This window comes from Taeniopygia guttata, chromosome 2 (genome assembly GCF_048771995.1).
Source record: "Taeniopygia guttata chromosome 2, bTaeGut7.mat, whole genome shotgun sequence".
NCBI lineage: Eukaryota > Metazoa > Chordata > Aves > Passeriformes > Estrildidae > Taeniopygia > Taeniopygia guttata.
In genome coordinates this window covers 1,297,250-1,317,782 of record NC_133026.1, presented here as the reverse complement: position 1 = coordinate 1,317,782, position 20,533 = coordinate 1,297,250, and the positions used below count along the sequence as shown (strand labels likewise).

Genomic DNA, 20,533 nt, shown 5'->3' with positions numbered 1-20,533 from the left:
AGCTCTCCCACTGCTCCATGGAATGTCCACGTTGTCCTCACACATTTGGGAATGGCCTCTCCAAGGGGAGAGGACGGAGCAGGAATGGCTGCAAACACCGGGAAGGGGAGAGCCAAGGAGAAGGAAGGAAGCTGGGAATGGAGGCAGAATCTGGGAATTTTCCAGCTGCTCTTTGCTCCCAGGCATCCCCTGGAAGCAGGAACGGGGCTCTGGCAGGAGGAAAATTCTCCTGGAGGAGCATGGAGCAGTGGGAAGCAGCAGATATTGGCACAGGGACAAGGATCCATCAGTCTGGGAATGATGCACCAGAAAAAAAACCAGCAGGATGTGGGAATTACCAGGAACAGCTCTTCTTATCCCAGTTGGGATCTTTTGTCAGCACCAGCTGCTCCCCCCAGGATAAAATCTCTTTGGAATCAAACCCAAAGGATTCCGGCACCACCCTGCAAGATCTCCCAGAGCCACAATAAAGATTTCCAGGGAAAACGCAGGATCAGCTTGGCAGATCCCATCTGCTCACCTTTTCCAGAGGCACAGAGTTGGGATCACATCAGGAACCTGGATCACACAATAACCTGGATCAGCCCATCCCAGGAATTGTGCTTGACGTGCTGTGGCCACCTCCAACTTCCAGGGACTCAATCCCAATGCTCCTCCTCCAACTTCCATGGATTCAATCCCAATGCTCCTCCTCAAACTTCCACGGATTCAGTCCCAATGCTCCTCCTCCAACTTCCAGGGACTCAATCCCACTGCCCCTCAAATTTCCATGGACTCAACCCCACTGCTCCTCAAATTTCCATGGACTCAATCCCACTCCAACTTCCATGGGCTTAATCCCACTGCTCCTCTTCCCACTCCTCTGCAGGACAAGTGACAACTTTTTCCACATGGAATTGTTTTATTAGGAAAAGATCCATTAACAATAAAAAACCCCCAAGAGGAGGAGCGGGACACGCTCCTGGAGGGTTGGGAAATTCGGGAGCAAAGCAAATCCCATGTTAAACTCAGCCAGATGCAGAGCAGCCAACAATTCCTGAGCCACACAGGATTCCCACAGGGATTCTGGGACTGGCCATGGATATTCCCAAATACTCAGAGCCTCAGGGAGTCTCTGCACAGGAACAGGAGCACCAATCCCTGGGAAATGATCCTGCTTTTCCACGGGCTGCTGGCATCTCCCTCCTTTCCCAGCCAGTCTGGATTAACCTTTCTGGCCCCAGCCCAGAGTTTTCCCATTTCTCCTTGCTCCAAGGAAATTCCAGCTAACTGGGGGGGTCTGTCCTGCTCCCATCAACCCCTCCACGATCCCAAAACGTTTTCCATGGAAGTTCCACGGAAGCAGCCAGCCAGGCTCCTTGGGTCTGCCCCTCCTCCAGTTCAGGAAAAGGGATGAGCAGTCCCAAGCAGGGAGGGAGCTGAGGGACGCGGGGTCGGTGCGAGGCAGATCCGGAGCCCGTTCCTGATGGATTCTCCTCACTCAGAGTCGCTTCCCTCCTGCTTTGCTGATCCCACAGCCGACGCCAGCTCCCCCTCCTGCCCTTTCAAGCGCTCTCCTGCCAGGAGAAAAGCCATGGAGAAGGGATGGACTGGTTGGACTGGGAGTGACCCAGTGCAAAACCCTTCCCTTGGCACAATCCAAGCGCTCCTGAAGCCTCCTTGGGAAGCTCCAACAGCTTCCCAGATCCATCTGGGAAGGGATCAAGCACCACCAATCCCTCCCCAGCCCAATGAGCTCCCAGCAGGGATCCCGAAATCCCTCTGGAATGAGCCACCCCCATTCCCGCGGCTCCGGAACGCACGGATCAGCTCCGCGATGGCTCTCTGTGTCCTCTTCTCCAGCTTTTCCAGCTTCTTGGACACATCCCGCTTCAAATCCCTGGGAGGAGAACCACAAGGTCAGGACAATTCCATGGCCAGGCAGGGCCCACCTTTCCCAGTGGAGATTCCTCCTCCTTCCCAAGTGCCACCGCTCCAAAACCAACCCATCCCTCGGTGACAAGCATTCCCAAGAATCAGCAGGAAAAGGAAATTGTGTCTTCCTCCATGGCCAGGAGAGTTTTCCAATTCCATGGAATCATGGAACGCTCAGGGCTGGAAAGGTCCTTAAAGATCAGCTCCTTCCAACCTCCCATGGGATTTTCCTGGCATTTTTAACCCTCAGCTCAGGTTTCCCTGGGTATTTCCAGCACAGCCTCAAGGTGTTGGAACCCCCCCGCTGACTCCAACACGCTTTTCCTGGGAGCAGCATTCCATAGGCACTCACCAGTCAGGTTTCCTGGGAGCCAAGTTAGACAAATCCTAGGGAAGAAGAGGAGACATCCAGTGAAAGCCAAAGGCAACATTCCAGCCTGGACCTGGCATGGAGTAGCTACGGATTCCCAAATCCAGGTTCCCAGATCCAGATTTCCAGCTGCAGATTTCCCAATTGAGATTTCCAGATCTGGATTTCCTAGATCCAGATTTCCAGCTCCAGATTTCCCAATTGAGATTTCCAGATCTGGATTTCCTAGATCCAGATTTCCAGCTCCAGATTTCCCAATTGAGATTTCCAGATCTGGATTTCCCAGATCCAGATTTCCCAATCCTGATTTCCCAGATCCAGATTTCAGCTCTGGATTTCCCAGATCTGGATTTCCTAGATCCAGATTTCCAGCTCCAGATTTCCCAATTGAGATTTCCAGATCTGGATTTCCCAGATCCAGATTTCCCAATCCTGATTTCCCAGATCTGGATTCTCAGATCTAGATTTCAGCTCTGGATTTCCCAGATCCAGATTTCCAGCTCCAGATTTCCCAATTGATATTTCCAGACCTGGATTTCCCAGATCTGGATTCCAAGATCCAGATTCCCAGATCCAGATTTCCCAATTGAGATTTCCAGATCCGGATTTCTCAGTTGAGATTTCCAGATCTGGATTTCCCAATTGAGACTTCCAGATCTGGATTTCCCAATTGAGACTTCCAGCTCCGGATTCCTAGATCCAGATTTCCCAATCCTGATTTCCCACATCTAGATTCCCCAATCAGAATTTCCAGATCCAGATTTCCCAATCCAGATTTCCCAATTGATACTTCCAGCTCTGGATTCCGAGATCCAGATTTCCAGCTCCAGATGTCCCAATTGAGATTTCCAGCTCCAGATTCCCAGATCCAGATTTCCAGATCTGGATTTCCCAATTGAGATTTCCAGCTCCGGATTCCTAGATCCAGACTTCCCAATCCTGATTTCCCAGCTCTGGATTCCACAATCCGGATTTCCAGCTCTGGATTTCCCAATCCAGATTTCCACATCTGGATTTCCCAATTGATATTTCCAGCTCTGGATTCCGAGATCCAGATTTCCAGCTCCAGATTCCCAGATCCAGATTTCCCAGATCTGGATTCCCAGATCCAGATTTCCAGATCTGGATTTCCCAATTGAGATTTCCAGCTCCGGATTCCCAGATCCAGATTTCCCAATCCAGATTTCCAGATCTGGATTTCCCAATTGAGATTTCCAGCTCCGGATTCCCAGATCCAGATTTCCCAATCCTGATTTCCCAGATCTGGATACCCCAATCCGGATTTCCAGCTCCAGATTTCCAGCTCTGGATTCCACAATCCAGATTTCCAGATCCGGATTTCCCAATTGATATTTCCAGCTCTGGATTCCAAGATCCAGATTTCCAGCTCCAGATGTCCCAATTGAGATTTCCAGCTCCAGATTCCCAGATCCAGATTTCCAGATCTGGATTTCCCAATTGAGATTTCCAGCTCCGGATTCCCAGATCCAGATTTCCCAATCCAGATTTCGAGCTCTGGATTTCCCAATTGATATTTCCAGCTCTGGATTCCGAGATCCAGATTTCCAGCTCCAGATGTCCCAATTGAGATTTCCAGCTCCAGATTCCCAGATCCAGATTTCCCAGATCTGGATTCCCAGATCCAGATTTCCAGCTCTGGATTCCCCAACTCGAATTTCCATATCCACATGTCCCAGTCTGGATTTCCAGCTCTGGATTCCCAAGAATTCCAGCTTTACCTACCACCTCATCGATGATGGGCTCCGGCTTGGCCGCTTCCAGCTGCTCCTTCACCGTCTCCTCCACTAGATGGGGAAACAGGATCAGTGTTGGAAAACCGGGAATTCCACCAGTGCTCCAGGCTCCCAAAAGCTTCCCTAAAACCCCATTCCCACAGCTTTACTTAAAAACATGGCTGAGTACATCCCTTTGGCATCCAAACCCTTCTGGAGACTCCTAAAAATTATCCTGGAATGATGGAAATCCCACAAACAGCAACGGCAGCTGGAAGCCGGTTGGGATCAAGGCCTCTTCTCCCAACATCTGCAAGGGATCAGCTGCTCCAAAGGTCTGGAATTTTGCTTTCCCTGACTCATTTCCAGGCCTGGGACACTTTGGAGGAGTCAAGCTCCAGCCCAGGCCTTGGGGAAAGCTCTGGAGATATCCGGGATAATGGGAAAACACTCATGGAAAAAGCCACCCACGGAGGGGCTGTGGCACCAGGGAGCACATCCAGCACGTGGATTTCATGGAATCAAGGACAATTTCAGTGGGAAAAGCCCCCTTGGGTTGAGTCCAAACATTCACTGCCAAGGTGAGCACTGCCCATGCCCCTGAGTGCCACATCCACAGGGATTTCGATCCCGCCAGGAATGGGGCTCCACCACTGCGGGACAAGTGGAATTTTCCCAATATCCAACCTGGTAATTCCCTCTCCTCCCATCCCTGTTCCCTGGGAGCAGATCCCAGTTCTCCCTGGGCTCCTGTCGGGGAATTGTGCAGAGCCAGAAGGTCCCCCCAGAGCCTCCTTTTCTCCAGGATAACATTCCCAGCTCCCTCAGGAATTCCCAGCTCTGCTCCCCTCCTGGGACCCACTCCAGCTTTTCCATCTCTTTCCTTTCACATGGAAGTTTTAAGCTCCTACAAAAACACAAGGAAAGGGCAGTGCCAGAATTCCCAGCCATTCCCAGCCCTCCCTTTTTATTCAGGGCATTTTTCAAGGGATTTATTCCAGGAAAACTCCACATTTCAGGATCCGGAGAACTCCTTCACTTCTCTCTCAGGTGATTTATGGAAGTTCCAGGTGCGGAAATTCCAGCTCCAACGCCCTCAACTCCTGACTAAGACTTCCTTCAAGATAAATCCAGCAAAAAAGCAGCCGGAAATTCTGGGAGGCTCCTCCAGGGAGGCTCCTCTGAGGACAAATCCTTGGATTTGAGCCTGGGAGTGTTCCCACCCCTCTTGTGCAATGCTGGGTGTGAGGGTGACAGGATCAGATATTCCAACCCCTCCACGGGACACCTCATCCCAGTGGATCTCCCACCTTGGGAAGAGCACGGAGCTTCCCAAGCCCTCGTTTCCCCTCCCACATTCCCGGTTTCTCCCACCTGAGGCCGGTTTGGCCGGGGGCAGCTTCCTCTTCTTCAGCTCCTCATCCTCGGGATCGTAATTCCGCAGCTTGATCTCCCTGGGAAAAGTGGGAAGAGCAGTGAGGAAAGTCCAGGATGCCCCAGTGGGCACTCAGGAAAAGCGGGAATGTTGGAATTGGGAGCCAGAGGCAGCTGAAATCATGGAATTGTTGAGGTTGGAAAAGCCTCCAAGATCATCAAATCCAGCCAAGGCCACCATGGATCCGTGTCCCCAAGTGCCACATCCATGGCTTTTAAATCCCACCAGGAATGGGGACTCCCATTCCCCATTCCATGAGAAATAATCCCAGTATCCAACCTGGGATATCCTCTGGCACAGCCTCAGGCTGTTCCCTCCTGTCCTGTCCCTGTTCCCGGGGAGAAGAACCCAATTCCCACCTGGCTCCAACCTTTTGGGTCCAAAAACTGGGATACTCTGGATGGAGACCTCAGGGAAGATCCAAAATCATGGAAATAAATCTTTCAGGGAAAGACACGGGGGAAAAAGGATTATTTAGGATACAAGGTGGTTATCCAAGCATTTCTGGAAGTGCTAAAATCAGGGAGCAAATCCCAGTTCTGGAATAAATGGATGGTGGAGCTGAGGGAATGAGGGACCCAAACATCACCTGGAAGTTTTTCCATGTTTCCATCTCCTCCGGGAAAACTCAGGATTAAGCCACAATTCCAGGATATCCCATCTAATTTGGGCTATAAATGGACACCCTCATTCCCATGCGTGATTCCTCACTGGAGCCAAACCCTGCAAGCCTCAGGAGGAATTCCCAAAGCCACAATCCTGGAAAATCCAGCTTGCAGGAGCTCATCCCAGCTCCAGGACACTCATGAGGCTGCGGGATCCATGGAAAAGCTCAGCCCACAGGGATAATGAGGGAGGTGAAGCTCATTAACCGAGGATGGGATTAACTGGGATAAACGCTCCAAGAGAAGCTGGGAAGGTTGGGAAGCAGAGGACCAGGTTTTTATGGAAAGCACCAAAAATCCAACCTTGGAAGTCACCAGAGCATGAGTGGAAAATCCAACGCTTCCCACTCCATCCCATTCCTCCTCCAGGACAGGAATTTCCTGGCCAAGAGACCGAGCCACTCCATGGGAGTGCTGGGAACACCGGGATGTGTTCCAGGACCGCACTGAGGTAAATTATGGAATTCCAAAATGGAAGTGACCCTTGGGATCAGGGCCATGGCCAGGGACGCCTTCCATGATCCCAGGGTGATCCAAGCCCCATCCTTGGACACTTCCAGGGATCCAGAGGCAGTCACAGCTTCTCTGGGAATTCCATCCCAGCCCCTCCCCACCCTACCAGCCAGGAATTCCTTCCCAAAATGGAACTGGGAGGATCTGGGGAGTGCAGCATTCCAGAGGGAAGCAATGGACACTGCCAGGGGTGGCACATTCCCTGGCTGGGCTCAGGAATATCCCAAATCCATGTTTCCCTCAGGCCCAGAGCTCCTGGCTGGGGAAGCAGGAGGGATCCCAGCTTTTTTGGGAGGAGGCCCTTGGCACCGGCACGCCGGGAATGTGCGGAATGCCCGGAGTGTTCCCGATGGAAACCAGGCCCCTCCGAGCCAAGCTCGTGCTTCTCTGTTCCAGCCCCAAGGGTTTTATGGAACAAACAATTCCACGGATTTCTCCAAGCCTTCTGGCTGCCAAAATCCTTGTGGCAGGAGCACCGGGAATGGCTTTGCCATGAAAAGCTGGAACAGGGATTTCTCCCGGTGTCACGGGTTCCTCGCTCCTGTCGTTATTCCCAAAAGTCACTGGGAGCTGCTTCAGGAGCAGCTTCCCCATCCCGCTCCCTGAGGATGTGGCTTTCACCTCCAGGAACAGCAGGAAAAATGGATGGAGATCGTGGAATCATCCTGGAATGGGCTGGGAGGGATCTGAAGGGTGATCCCGTTCCACACCTCCCACTATCCCAGGCTGCTCCAACCTGGCCTTGGGCACTGCCAGGGATCCAGGGGCAGCCACAGCTGCTCTGGGAATTCCATCCCAGCCAGGAATTCCTAATTCCCAATCTCCCATCCATCCCTGCCCTGTGGCAGTGGGAGCCATTCCCTGTGTCCTGTCCCTCCATGCCTTGTCCCCAGTCCCTCTCCAGCTCTCCTGGAGCCCCTTCAGGCCCTGGCAGGGCTCTGAGCTCTCCCTGGATCTTTCCCTTCTCCAGGGGAACATTCCCAGCTCTCCCAGAGCAGAGGGGTTCCAGCCCCAGGAGCAGCTCCATGGGATCCTCTGGACTGACTCCAGCAGGTGCTGCCGACCTTCCCGGACTCCTCACCTGAGGAGGAACCGGCAGAGATCCAGGAGAACCCACCCTGAGGAAAAGCTCTTCCCTGGAAAAGCTGCTCCTGCCCGAGCTCCCGAGCGTGTCCAAGCCCGTCCTGCTCCCAGAGTGGCTCCAGAAGGAAGGAATCCCAAAAAATCCCACCTCTCTCCCCACCAAACTTGCCAGGCAGGTTGGTTTTCCCTGCTGGAGCAAGGATTGGGAGACATCCAGCTGTTCCAGGAGAGCTGGAGAAGATCCCAAATCCATCAGGATTCCCATTGCTTCCCACAGGGCTTTCCCAAGCACCTGAGCTTTTCCAGGTGGACACTGGGAATTTCAATATCCATGAATCAAGCCAGGACAAAGCCCACATTCCATGTGGAGCGTGGGATCCTGCTGGAGCTGGATGATTCCAAGCCATTCCCACCGCAGCCATGCCGGGAATACCAGCATGGGAACGAGGACAAAGCTCATCCATGCTTTCCTGCGGCTCCTCCAGGTTGGGATGGATCCAAACCCAACTTCCACCCTTGAGGTTCAACCAAAAGGAGCCCTGGAGGCACCTTGGGAGCACCGAGATGGCCACGGGATAACAGCCGGGATAACTGCTGGAATTCCCGGGGTCAGACCCACAATCCCAGCACGGAGCAAGCACAAGGACTTGGAGCAGAAGGATGCTCCAGACGTGCTCCCATTCCCAGGAATTCTCCCCCAGGAAGTCTGAGCACCCAAAAATCCATGCCCAAAACACCGTGGGGTGGGTGAATTCCCAGGAATGATTCCTGGAAAAGAGCGGAGCGCTGGGAAGAGCCAAGGGCTGGAAGGAGCACGGTGTCACCTCTGGAGGCTCATCCCCATCCCAGGGAAAATCCAGGATCACCCGGAGCTTGGGATCACGGGAAGCTCCATGGATCCTTCCCTAGGGATGGATCAGCTCCATCCTGAAGAAAAATCCAGAGCATCCTCCAGCTCCAGAGGGAGGAAGGCTCAAAACATGGATCAGAACCTTCAGGATGGAGCCAGCTCAGGAATTTTCCCAGCCTGGATCCCGCTGATCTCAGATTCCAGGTGGATTCAATCCCTGCTTTTCCTTTTCCAGCTTGGAGCAAAATGTGGCAGTTCCCAGCTTTGCCCATTCCCACTCCTTTTCCTGAGCACATTCCCGCTGGAAAGGGATCCCTGGGATGCTCCATGGCCGTGTCCAAGCGGGAGCAGATCCCGGGAAGTGTCAACCAAACCCTCCCCGGGTCCCCAGCTCAGCTCCCACTTCCCACATTTAATCCTGATTTTTTCCCAATCTGTTCCTAATCCTAAACCCCTTCCCTGGGATGAAGGGAATCACGTCCTGGATTCTCCTGGTGAGCCCAACCCCCTCTGGAGCAGAATCCCGAGGGATTTTGAGGCAGGGATTAACAAACAAAAGGGCTCCGGACCTGCCCGGTGACATTCCAGAGGCAGAATTCCTGAGGGAGATCGGGTTTCCCAAGCCCCGCTCCTCCCTCAGACCGGGAGCTGCAGATTCCAAGGATAATTCCGTGTCCAAGGGCACGGCTCCGTGTGGATTCACTTCTCCCAAACCTGGAAAATTGAGGATTATTTTTGTCCCATCCCTCTCCAAGCTTTTCCTTGGATTTTTAGCTCCACTTTTCCCACCTCTGCCCAGCTTTGCTGGCACAAGGAGCCCAATTATTCCAAGGCTCAGCGCTGCGGGATGGGAATTCCAGGCTCCAGCAGGTCCCTGATTCCCAAATCCAGCGTTTTATCCCGCGGGAATGAGGCGGAAAGGCCGAAATCCTCCCACACCCTTTTCCTGGGAAAGGCGGAGCAGCGGCTCCGCTTCCTGGTCCGCACCAAAATCCAAACGATCCAAGTTTTTCACAGCTCCAGGGAGAATTCCCAGAGTTCGGATCTGGAATTCCTGGGAGAAGAGCAGGGCTTGCAGGGCTGGGAGTTTGCAGGAAAATGAGGAAGGAAAAACGGGATGGGGAGGTTGGAGTGGAGCGGGAACAAAGTAGGAAGTGGCCAAAAATGGGAGCATAGGCCGGGAAAAATGTTGGGAAAACCAGAGCTGAGGGGATCTTGCCCTTCCTGCAGCCACTGGAACAGAAAAGTTGGGAATCTCCATCCCTGGAAGCATCCAAAGCCAGCCTGGGATAGTGGGAGCTGTCCCTGCCCATGGAATGGGATCATCCTCTGGGTCCTTTCCCACCCAAACCATTCCAGGGTTTTTCCCTGCTCCAGCTTTCCTGGCAGCACTGGGATGCCACGGAGCAGGTGAGTGTGGGATCTCCCAGAGATTCTTGGAAAAATGTGGAGAAGGGGTGGGAGAATCCCAAAATTCCAGAATGGATTGCTTGGAAGGGAGTCAAGGATGATCCCATTCCATGGGCAGGGACACTTCCACTATCCCAGGATGCTCCAACCCGGCCTTGGACACCTCCAGGGATGGAATTTGATGGGATTTCCCCATATCCCAAGTGGCTGAGAGGAAATTCCCAAAATCTATTCAAAACTAAAGGGAAAAGCAGGGAAAAAAAATCCTTGGATAATTCCCAGGATGACTCCATGCCCTGGCAGGGACCTCCAGCTCATTCTCCCGGAGTTTTCCCTCTCCAGCCATTCCCAGGGGAACATTCCTGGGATTAGCCGGGAATACAGAGCCTGTGGAGAATCCTCAGGATCCCAGGAATCCAGGAAGGATTCCAAGCCAATCCATCCTGGAATTCCACACCTGGATGGGCTGGGATGGAGCTAAAATGAAGCAGCCAGGAGAGAAAATCCTGGAATTCTGCTCCACAAACCACAGGATTATTCCCTGAACTGCCATATTCCCTATCCCAAAAAATTCCTTCTGCCTGGAAAATCCAGCCCAGCTCCTGGAAGTGCTTTGGAGGGAAGGGAGATTCCAGACACCAGGACTCCACATCTCCCAAATCCAGGTGAAATTCCAGCAGATTTTTCCCCTTTTCCCCAGGCCAGCAGTGCCCAGCAATTCCCTTTTCCATAGGGAGATTCTTAGGAAATCCAAATCCAAGAGGAAATCAAGGGATGGGCTCTTGCAGATCCAATTCCCATGGGAAAAGCAGAAATTCCACAAGAAAAGCAAAAGGAAATCGAAAGTTGGGAATTATCCAGGCAAAATTTGGGATTCAGACATTCCCATGGAGCTGATTTTGTTAGAATTTACCTTGGGAAAATTCCCTCTGGATCCCAACAAAACAGGCTGAGATGGGAAAGGTGGAAAAACAGGGAAATCCATCAGGAAGTGAAGTTTTCCCCCAAAAAGAGGGGAATCCCAAAGAATTCCATGAATTTGAGGAGAAAACTGGGATGGAATTTCCTACTCCACACTCTCCTCTCCACCTGAAACTTCCTTGGATTTTCCAGGAAATCATCCAGAGGAAAGAGAAGGATTTTGTCTGGATCTGCCACCGGATGAAAGATAAATCCAGGGAAAAACTCATTTCCTGGTGCTGCTGAACATCGGGAATGAAACACCAGGAATGGCACAGAGCCCTCAGATCCCTCCAGGCAATCCCAGCAGCCATTCCCAGGAGAAAATCAGCCCAAATCAGGATTTTTTGGGGGGGATTTGGAGGATTCCCAGGAGAAAAATCAGCCCAAACCGGGATTTTTTGGGATTTGAACAATTCTCAGGAGAAAACTGGCCCAAACCAGGATTTTTTGGGGGGATTTGGAGGATTCCCAGGAGAAAAATCAGCCCAAACCGGGATTTTTTGGGATTTGAACAATTCTCAGGAGAAAATCAACCCAAACCAGGATTTTTTTTGGATTGGGAGGATTTCCAGGAGAAAATCAGCCCAAACCGGGATTTTTTGGGATTTGAACAATTCTCAGGAGAAAATCAGCCCAAACCAGGATTTTTTTGGGATTTGGAGGATGATTCCCAGGAGAAAATTGGCCCAAACCAGGATTTTTTTTGGGATTTGGAGGATGATTCCCAGGAGAAAATTGGCCCAAATCAGGATTTTTTTTGGACTGGGAGGATTCCCAGGATAAAATCAACCCAAACCAGGATTTTTTTGGGGATTTGGATGATTCCCAGGATAAAATCAGCCCAAACCGGGATTTTTTTTGGGATTTGGAGGATGATTCCCAGGAGAAAATTGGCCCAAACCAGGATTTTTTTTTTGGAGGGGATTTGGAGGATGATTCCCAGGAGAAAATCAACCCAAACCAGGATTTTTTTTGAATTGGGAGGATTCCCAGGAGAAAATCAGCCCAAACCAGGATTTTTTTTGGGATTTGGAAGATGATTCCCAGGAGAAAATTGGCCCAAACCAGGATTTTTTTTGGGGGGGGGAGATTTGGAGGATAATTCCCAGAAGAAAATCAGCCCAAACCGGGATTTTTTTGGGATTTGGAGGATGATTCCCAGGAGAAAATTGGCCCAAACCAGGATTTTTTTGGGATTTGGACGATTCCCAGGAGAAAAATCAGCCCAAACTGGGATTTTTTGGGATTTGAACAATTCTCAGGAGAAAATCAGCCCAAACCGGGATTTTTTTGGGATTTGGAGGATGATTCCCAGGAGAAAATCAGCCCAAACCAGGATTTTTGGAGGGAATTTGGAGGATGATTCCCAGGAGAAAATCAGCCCAAACCGGGATTTTTTGGGATTTGAACAATTCTCAGGAGAAAATCAGCCCAAACCAGGATTTTTTTGGGGGATTTGGAGGATTCCCAGGAGAAAATCAACCCAAACCAGGATTTTTTTTGGATTTGGAGGATTCCCAGGAGAAAAATCAGCCCAAATCAGGATTTTTTTGGGGATTTGGAAGATTCCCAGGAGAAAAATCAGCCCAAACCGGGATTTTTTGGGATTTGAACAATTCTCAGGAGAAAATCAGCCCAAACCAGGATTTTTTTTTTGGGATTTGGAGGATTCCCAGGAGAAAATCAGCCCAAACCAGGATTTTTTTTTGGGATTTGGAGGATGATTCCCAGGAGAAAATTAGCCCAAACCAGGATTTTTTGGGGGGGATTTGGAGGATTCCCAGGAGAAAAATCAGTCCAAACCAGGATTTTTTTGGGATTTGGAGGATGATTCCCAGGAGAAAATTTGCCCAAACCAGGATTTTTTTTTTTTTTGGGGGGGGGGGGGGATTTGGAGAATTCCCAGGAGAAAATCAGCCCAAACCAGGACTTTTTTTGGGGGATTTGGAGGATTCCCAGGAGAAAATTGGCCCAAACCAGGATTTTTTTGGGATTTGGAGGATGAATTCCTCATTCCAGCCAGGCCTGGATCCACAGGGGTGGGAAAACCAACCCAGATTCCGTCGGCTCCGGATCCGGTGGCAGCGCTGGAATCTGAGAGCTCCCGAGCCATTCATTATTCAGGATTTTCCCAAGCTCTGGTTTCACCTCTGGAGCCTTTTCTGGCACAAATTCCAAGCACAGAAATTTCCCTCTCCAAAGAAATTTCCAGCCCCAAATCCGTGTGGGATTTTCTCCATCGGGATTTGCTTTTTCCAAGGAGTCATTCCCAAAAAACAAGAAAAATTTAGAAGTATTTTCCTCATTTTTTCCTGGTTCATTTTTGCCACAGAGGAGGTTTTTAGGGATAAAGCCTATGGATTTATCCACATTCCATGTTTTCCACCCAAATTTGTGATCCCAAAAAAAGCCCTGGTGGGAATCAGCTGGATCTGCCTCAGCTCCTGTTTTCCAGGGAAAACAGTCACAGGAATAATAAAATACCAATCCTTGCAGGAATGGCTGGAAATTCAGGGAAGCTCCCAACATTCCTGCTGCCTCTGGAAATGTTCCAGGTTTTCCCTCTTGATCCATGGAATTTTGCCTCCAAGATGAATCCACCCATCCCTCATCCCAAATTATTTGCACCAAATTCCTATGGAAAATTCCTCATGAATCACAGAGATCCAAGGAAAAATCCCCATGGGAAAAGTGGGAATAAAGAAGGAATTACCTGTGCTTGACCTGCTCCTCCTCCTCATCTCCTCTGGGAATTTTGGATTCAGGTTCTCCACTCTCCTTGTTCTGAAAAAAAAAAAAAACAAAAATGGGATAATCCATCAGATTTTGGTTTCTCTGGAAAACTGGGAGAGCAAACGACACCAAAATCCTCTGGGACTGGGATATTTTTGGGGATAAGAAAGGATTTGGGAATGAGTGATGAGAAGCCATAAAAATTTGGGAATTCACAGAGCAGGACTCCTTTTTTCCCTAATTTATCATTTGGGAAACATGGAATCCCACAGGGAGCAGCACAACAAAGGAATTCCAGCTTCTCTGGAATAGGGAAAGAGGCTCCATGGGCAGCACCAGATCCCAGGAAAAGCAGTGGAATTCCCTCTCCCATTCATTATCCAGGCAGGAACAGGGAGGGAATGGTGCCCAGGGGGAGCTGGGAATGAGCAGCCATGGAATTCTGGAATCCTGGAAGGAAGTGAACATCCCAACTTCCCAAAAAAAGCAGGACCAGCTCTGGATTTCCTAGGAATAGCAGCAGGGATGGACGCACCAAACACCACTCAGCTCCTTATCCCAACTTTAATTTCCATGGAAAATAATTGGGAATAAGGAGATTTGAGCCCCCTCTATTCCCAGAGCTGACTTCCCAACTTTTCCTAAAGGCTTGGATAGGAAGGGATCCTAAGGATGATCCCATTCCATGGGCAGGGAATTCCCACAATCCCAGGCTGCTCCAAGCTGGCCTTGGACACTTCCAGGGATGAGGCAGCCATGGAATTCCCTGGGAATCCTTTCCCAGCATCCCACCTCTCCCTGCCCTCTGGCACTGTGATCCATTCCCTGGATCCCATCCCTTATCCCAAGTCCCTTTCCCAACACCAGCTCCAGGATCCCGATATTATCCAGGAGCTCTTCCAGGCCTGGGAATGTTTCCCAAAGTGCTGACTCATTCCCTGGATCCCTCTTCTTCCAAACTCTGTTCCACAATCCGGGTTAAAAATTACATTCCCAGCCAACAGGGAAAGGAACCAGGGCTGGAATTGTTCAGCTTCAGTTCCTGCTCCAAAGACAAGGAAAATATTCCCAGTTTTTTTCAAGGAAAAACCAACAATAATCACCCCCAAAATCCCAATTAATTCCATTTTCATTCCTTGGTTTTAAATCCATTAAAACTTTAGGATACTCCCAGGAATTCCCTGCTCCATAAATTAAAAAAAAAACTGGGACGAGCCTTCTGGAATTCCCTCCTGCAGCTCCAAGTTGGGTAATGCTTAGCCACCCTTGAATCCATGGAATTCCAAGTCCCTTCCACACTTCGAGTCCTTTCCCATTCCTTTCCTCTCCTCCAGAGCTGCATTCCCCTCACTCCTGCTGGAATTTTATCCAGAGGGTTCCAAGGAAAGGAAATATTTGGCACAAATATTCCCCAGCAGCCCTGGCTGCTCCCATTCCTGCCAATTCCTGCTTTTCCCAGGCGTTGGAATATTGGATATTCCAATCCTGCCACGAGCTTGCCCAAAATTCCCAATTCGGCTTCCTTCCCATTAAACCCAAAGTTTTTAAAAGCTTGGGGATATTCCTAGAAAATCAAAGCAAAGGTTTTCCAGGAAAGCTGTTGGGGAAAAAGGGAGGGAAAGGAAAAAAGGGTGGGAATGGAAAAAGGAGAGGGGAAAAACAGAGGGAAACAAAAATGGCAGGGAAAAAATGGTGAAGGAAAGGAAAAAAAAGGTGGGAACATAGGGAAGGGAAAAAACAAAGGGAAACAAAAATGGCAGGGAAAAAATCATGAGGGAAAAACAGCAGGGAAAAAAAGGCAGGAAGGAAAAAAGGAGAGGGGAAAAAACAGGGAAACAAAGCTGGCAGGAAAAAAATGGTGAGGGGAAAAAGGGCAGGAAAAAGTGTGGGAAAGGAAAAAAGGGTGGGAAGATAGGGAAAGGGAAAAACTAGAGGGAAACAAAAATGGCGGGGAAAAATCGTGAGGGAAAAAAATGGTGAGGGAAAGGAGAAAAGGGTGGGAAAATAGGGCAGGGAAAATCAGAGGGAAACAAAAATGGCAGGGAAAAAATCGTGAGGGAAAAAATCGTGAGGGAAAAATGTCGGGAAAAAATCGTGAGGGAAAAACATCGGGGAAAAAAGGGCGGGAAGGCAAAGGCGGGAAAAAAGGGCGGGAAAAAAGGGCGGGAAGGCAAAGGCGGGAAAAAAGGGCGGGAAAAAAGGGCGGGAAAAAAGGGCGGGAAAAAAAAGGCGGGAAAAAAGCCGTCACAGCTCCAGATTTCCCAGGAATGGCAGCAGGGCTGGGCACTGCAAACTCTGCTCAGCTCCACTTATCCTGATTTTATTCCTATGGAGGAAGGAGATTGTGGCATTCCCGAATTCCCAGAGCTGAATTCCCAACATTCCCTGAGCCCACAGGCACAAAAGGCTGGGATTGGAAGGGATCCTATGGATTATCCCATTCCATGGGCAGGGAATTCCCACTGACCCAGGCTGCTCCAGCCTGGCCTTGGGCACTGCCAGGGATCCAGGGGCAGCCACAGCTGCTCTGGGAATTCCATCCCAGCCAGGAATTCCCAATTCCCAATCTCCCATCCATCCCTGCCCTCGGGCAGTGGGAGCCATTCCCTGTGTCCTGTCCCTCCATCCCTTGTCCCCAGTCCCTCTCCAGCTCTCCTGGAGCCCCTTCAGGCCCTGGAAGGGGCTCTGAGCTCTCCCTGGAATTTTCCCTTCTCCAGGTGAATATTCCCAACTCTCCCAGCCTGGCCCAAACCCTGGAGCAGCTCCGTGACCTCCTCTGGATTTGCTCCAGGAACTTTGCTCCAGCCCTGAGGATCCCACCTGAGCCATCCCACCCCGCTCCTTTCTCCAAATCAACATTCCCGGGCTGGAATTGTTGGGAAGAACCTCCAGATGAAACATTTCCAGCCCGTCCCAACTTCCCTAAAAAAGCCTGGATAGGAAAGGATCCTTCGGAGCCCTCCGGGGGTTTTATCCTGACTGGAAAAACTTCCCAGGGCTCCGTTTCCACAGCAACTCTTCTCCCAAGCCTCTGGCGCTGGATCACGAGGAGCAAAAAACAAATCCCAGCACGATAAAAAAAATTTAAAAAAAAAAAAAACGGGAAAAACAAGGACAGCCAAAGTGCAGAGCTTTGGGAAAGGGCGGAAAAGCAGGAAAAGGCAGCGGAAAGGAGCAGTGCCGGCCCTTCCTCCCGCCGGGAAGGTGTGGAGGAGCTGGGATGTGGCTCTGGAGCCAATCCAGCCGGGAACAAAAGCTTGGGATGCAGCCAAAGGAATTTTTCCAGCTCGAGGAACAACGCAGGGAATGCTCCGGAGTGATGGGAGACCCTTCCTTCCCAAAAAAACACGGCAAAGCTCCGGCTTGTCAAGGATTTGGGGATAAAAAAAGCAGGAGAAGGAGCTGTGGGGGTCTTGGATTAGGAATTTTGGGAATCTGAGTCAGAGATCCCACCTGGATTTTACTGAGGGATCCTTTGGGAACATCAGCAGCATCCCCATAGATCTTAAAAGAGGAATTCCCAGGGAATTTTCCTGGGAATTCCCTCAGAGTGGAACTTTGAGCCATTAAATCCCAGAATTTCACAGAAAAGGGGAAAAGCTGGAAATCTAGGATGTGTCCAATGAGAAATCCCAAATATTGTCTCAACACGGAATTTTTTCCTTGAATTATGGGAAAAAGTCCTTCATCCCCCGCTTTCCATGGGAAGAAAGGAAAAGTGGGAATCCCAAAGCAGGAATTCCCAGATTTTCACTTAAATCCTCTGGGTAAATCCTGGAATATATTCCCACTAAAAGCTTTCCTACAGCTCAGCCTCTGCTGGATTCCCTAGGGAAACTGAGCACTGCAGACAAAGGAGCAGCTTCCCATTTTTCCATGGAATTTCCAAGCAGGAACCTCCTTATTCCATTGATTTATTCTCCTCTCCCGTTATTTTTTCCACCAAAATATTTTTGGAGAATTTTCCTTAGGGGAATCTGACCAGGAAACTGAAGGAGCAGACAGAAGAAATTCCCTTTTTCCTTATTTTTGGTGCCTCCAACCCCAAGAGAATCCCAAAAAAACTGGATTTTTCCACAGGCAGGACACAATCCAGGTTTCTCCGTGAATATTCCCACTGTTTTCAGTGGGAATAACCCAAAATTTCACCCACGAGACACCAGTGACAGGAAAACTCAAGGAAAAGCAGAATTCCTTAACACAAGGGATGCAAGAAACAGGGAAAATTAGGATATTTCCCAGATATTTTCCTTCCTTCAGCTTCTCCCTAATTTTTAGGAAGTCCTGGATGTCCAAGGATTTTTTTTTTCCAGTGAAAATCCGTTGCCCTTGAAACGTTTCCCAGAGAGCTGAAGCTGGGATCATTTGCATTCCCTGGATTTCTGGAATTCAGGCAGGAAAACAAAGGGATGAGCTGTCAAAGGGAACAGAACCAACAGGGAATAAAGGAAAAGGATAAAAGCCTTTCACAGCTCCCAAAAAAAAAAGCAGGAAAAGCTTCCCAAGGACATTGAGCTGCTCCACAAAAACTGCTGGAATTTTCACCAGCTCAGGATCATCCTGGGGTGGTTCCTCCTGGAATATCCAGGGTTTATTCCCATTAAAACCTGGAATTCCTGCTGGGATCACAGCCTCAGGTTTGCTTCCCTATGGATTTCAGGCCTGGAATATTCTGGGTTCACTGCCCCTGGAACTGGGTGACCTTTAAGATTCCTTCCCAAAATAAAAATTTATTTCCCACCCTTTTTTTCTCCCACCCTTTTCTTTCTGCTCTCAGTTTTCCATCCTTGGAAAACCAGGAATTCTCCATTAAAAATCAAAGAGCTGCTTGGAATTCGCTGCCCATGGAACTTTCAGTCTCCTTCCCAAATGAAATCAGGGATTTTGGGATTCTCCAAGGTTTGATAAAGGAGGAATTTTAACCCAAACCTTTTCCACACCACGACAGAATTCCCAAATTTCTCCCCAAAGGCTGGGAATGGCTGAGCTCTCCCAGAATCTTCCAGCAGGGTGGGAAAAGTTTTCCTTTATATCCCAGCTCTTTTCCAGGAGTTTGGAGCCATCCTCCATCCCTCTGGAATGACACTGGATCCAATCAGCTGGAAAAATTTATTTCCCACCATTTTTCCTTTCCCACTCTTTTCTTCCTCCTCTCAGCTTTCCATCCTTGGAAAACCAGGAATTCTCCATTAAAAATCAAAGAGCTGCTTGGAATTCCCTGCCCATGGAATGGGATGACCTTGAATGTCCTTCCCACCAAAGCATCCCATGAAAGAGAATTCCCAATGGGAATTCTGGCACAGCATCCCAAAGAGGCTCCGTGTCACTCCTCATTTCCACGGATCCCATCCCAAAGCTCCGGAAAAAAAGGGCAAATCCAGCTGGAATTCCAGGAGATGAAAGGAGCCCAGGATGGGGTTTGGGATCCTGAGGAGCCTTTAATCCTTTTTTTTTAATGAAGAGGGATGAAAAGGGGGAATTAGGGAAAATCTCCGTGCGCATCACCATGGAGATGGGAATGGCAGGGGAGATTGAGGAAAATCCAATCCCAGGTTTTCTTTAGGAATTAACCCTCCCTGGCAGGAAACGGGGAGATCCTGTTCAAGGAGAAGAAGGAAAATATTTGGAATGGGGTTTTTCCCAAGATTTTGCCTCCACTGGCGATGGGACTTCAAAATCCTCAAATCCCTTCCTGCCCCATCCCAAATAACTCAGGATCTGTCTGGGATCTGACACCCCCAGCCCCTTTGGGACCCCAAAATCCTCAAATCCCATCCCACCCAAAGAAGAGAGGATCCCAAAAAACTCGGGATCCGCGTGGGATGTTCTGATTTCCCTCCAACATTCCCAGCCCCTCTGGGACCCCAAAATCCTCAGCCCCATTCCAAACCTTCTGCATCCCAAATCCCCAGACCCACCTCCAGCATTCCCAGCCCCATTCCACACTGCCCGCATCCCACATCCCAAAAAACTCGGGATCCACATGGGATGTTTTGATTCCCCTCCAACATTCCCAGCCTCATTCCAGACCCTTGGGAACCCCAAAACCCGCAGCTCCATTCCAAACCTTCTGCATCCCAAATCCACAGACCCACCCCCAACATTCCCAGCCTCAATCCAGACCCTCGGGAACCCCAAAACCTTCAGCCCCATTCCAAACCTTCTGCATCCCAAATCCCCAGACCCACCCCCAACATTCCCAGCCTCAATCCAACCCCTCTGGGACCCCAAAACTTTCAGCCCCATTCCAAACCTTCTGCATCCCAAATCCCCAGACCCACCCCCAACATTCCCAGCCCCATTCCAGCCCCTCTGGGACCCCAAAATCCTCAGCCCCATTCCGAACCTTCTGCATCCCAAATCCCCAGACCCCCTCCAGCATTCCCAGCCCCATTCCACACTGCCCGTATCCCACATCCCAAAAAACTCGGGATCCACGTAGGATGTCCTGAACACCCCCAGACCCTCCACACCCCAAACAACTGCGACCCACCTGGGGCCCCTCTGACACCCCACCCAAAGATCCGAGGACCCCAAATATCCCAAAATTATCAGAATTCCCGCGGGCCCCTCCGCTCGGCCGCGGCACCCCCAGGCCCCTTCCGCAGCCTCGGCCCCACCGCGGGGCCCCTCCGAACGCTTCCCCCGCCCTGGCAGCGCCCGGCCCGGCCCGACCTGCAGCGTCCTCTGCCTCAGCGCCTTCAGCCGCTCCCGCCGCTTCAGCGCCTCCTCCTCCAGCCGCCCCAGAACGAACCCCTCGGCCTCCTCCGCGCCGTCCATGCCGCCACCGGGCGCCGCCATCTTGCACCCCGCGTCCCCGTTGCCGTACAGCGCGCAGCGCGCATGCGCGCCAGACCGGGCGTG

General features: G+C 50.5%; 1 protein-coding gene across 1 annotated transcript; it reads right to left on the bottom strand.

The window, feature by feature from the left end:
• Positions 1 to 881: 881 nt before the first annotated feature.
• Positions 882 to 20,528, bottom strand: CCDC12 (coiled-coil domain containing 12). The gene is made up of 7 exons (XM_030264107.4): positions 20,345 to 20,528; positions 13,650 to 13,720; positions 5,392 to 5,471; positions 4,028 to 4,089; positions 2,267 to 2,301; positions 1,803 to 1,879; positions 882 to 1,556 (listed from the first exon to the last, which is right to left on the bottom strand). The coding sequence occupies exons 1-7, from the start codon at positions 20,468 to 20,470 to the stop codon at positions 1,477 to 1,479; spliced, it is 531 nt and encodes a 176-aa protein (XP_030119967.4). The 5' UTR covers positions 20,471 to 20,528; the 3' UTR covers positions 882 to 1,476.
• Positions 20,529 to 20,533: the final 5 nt, after the last annotated feature.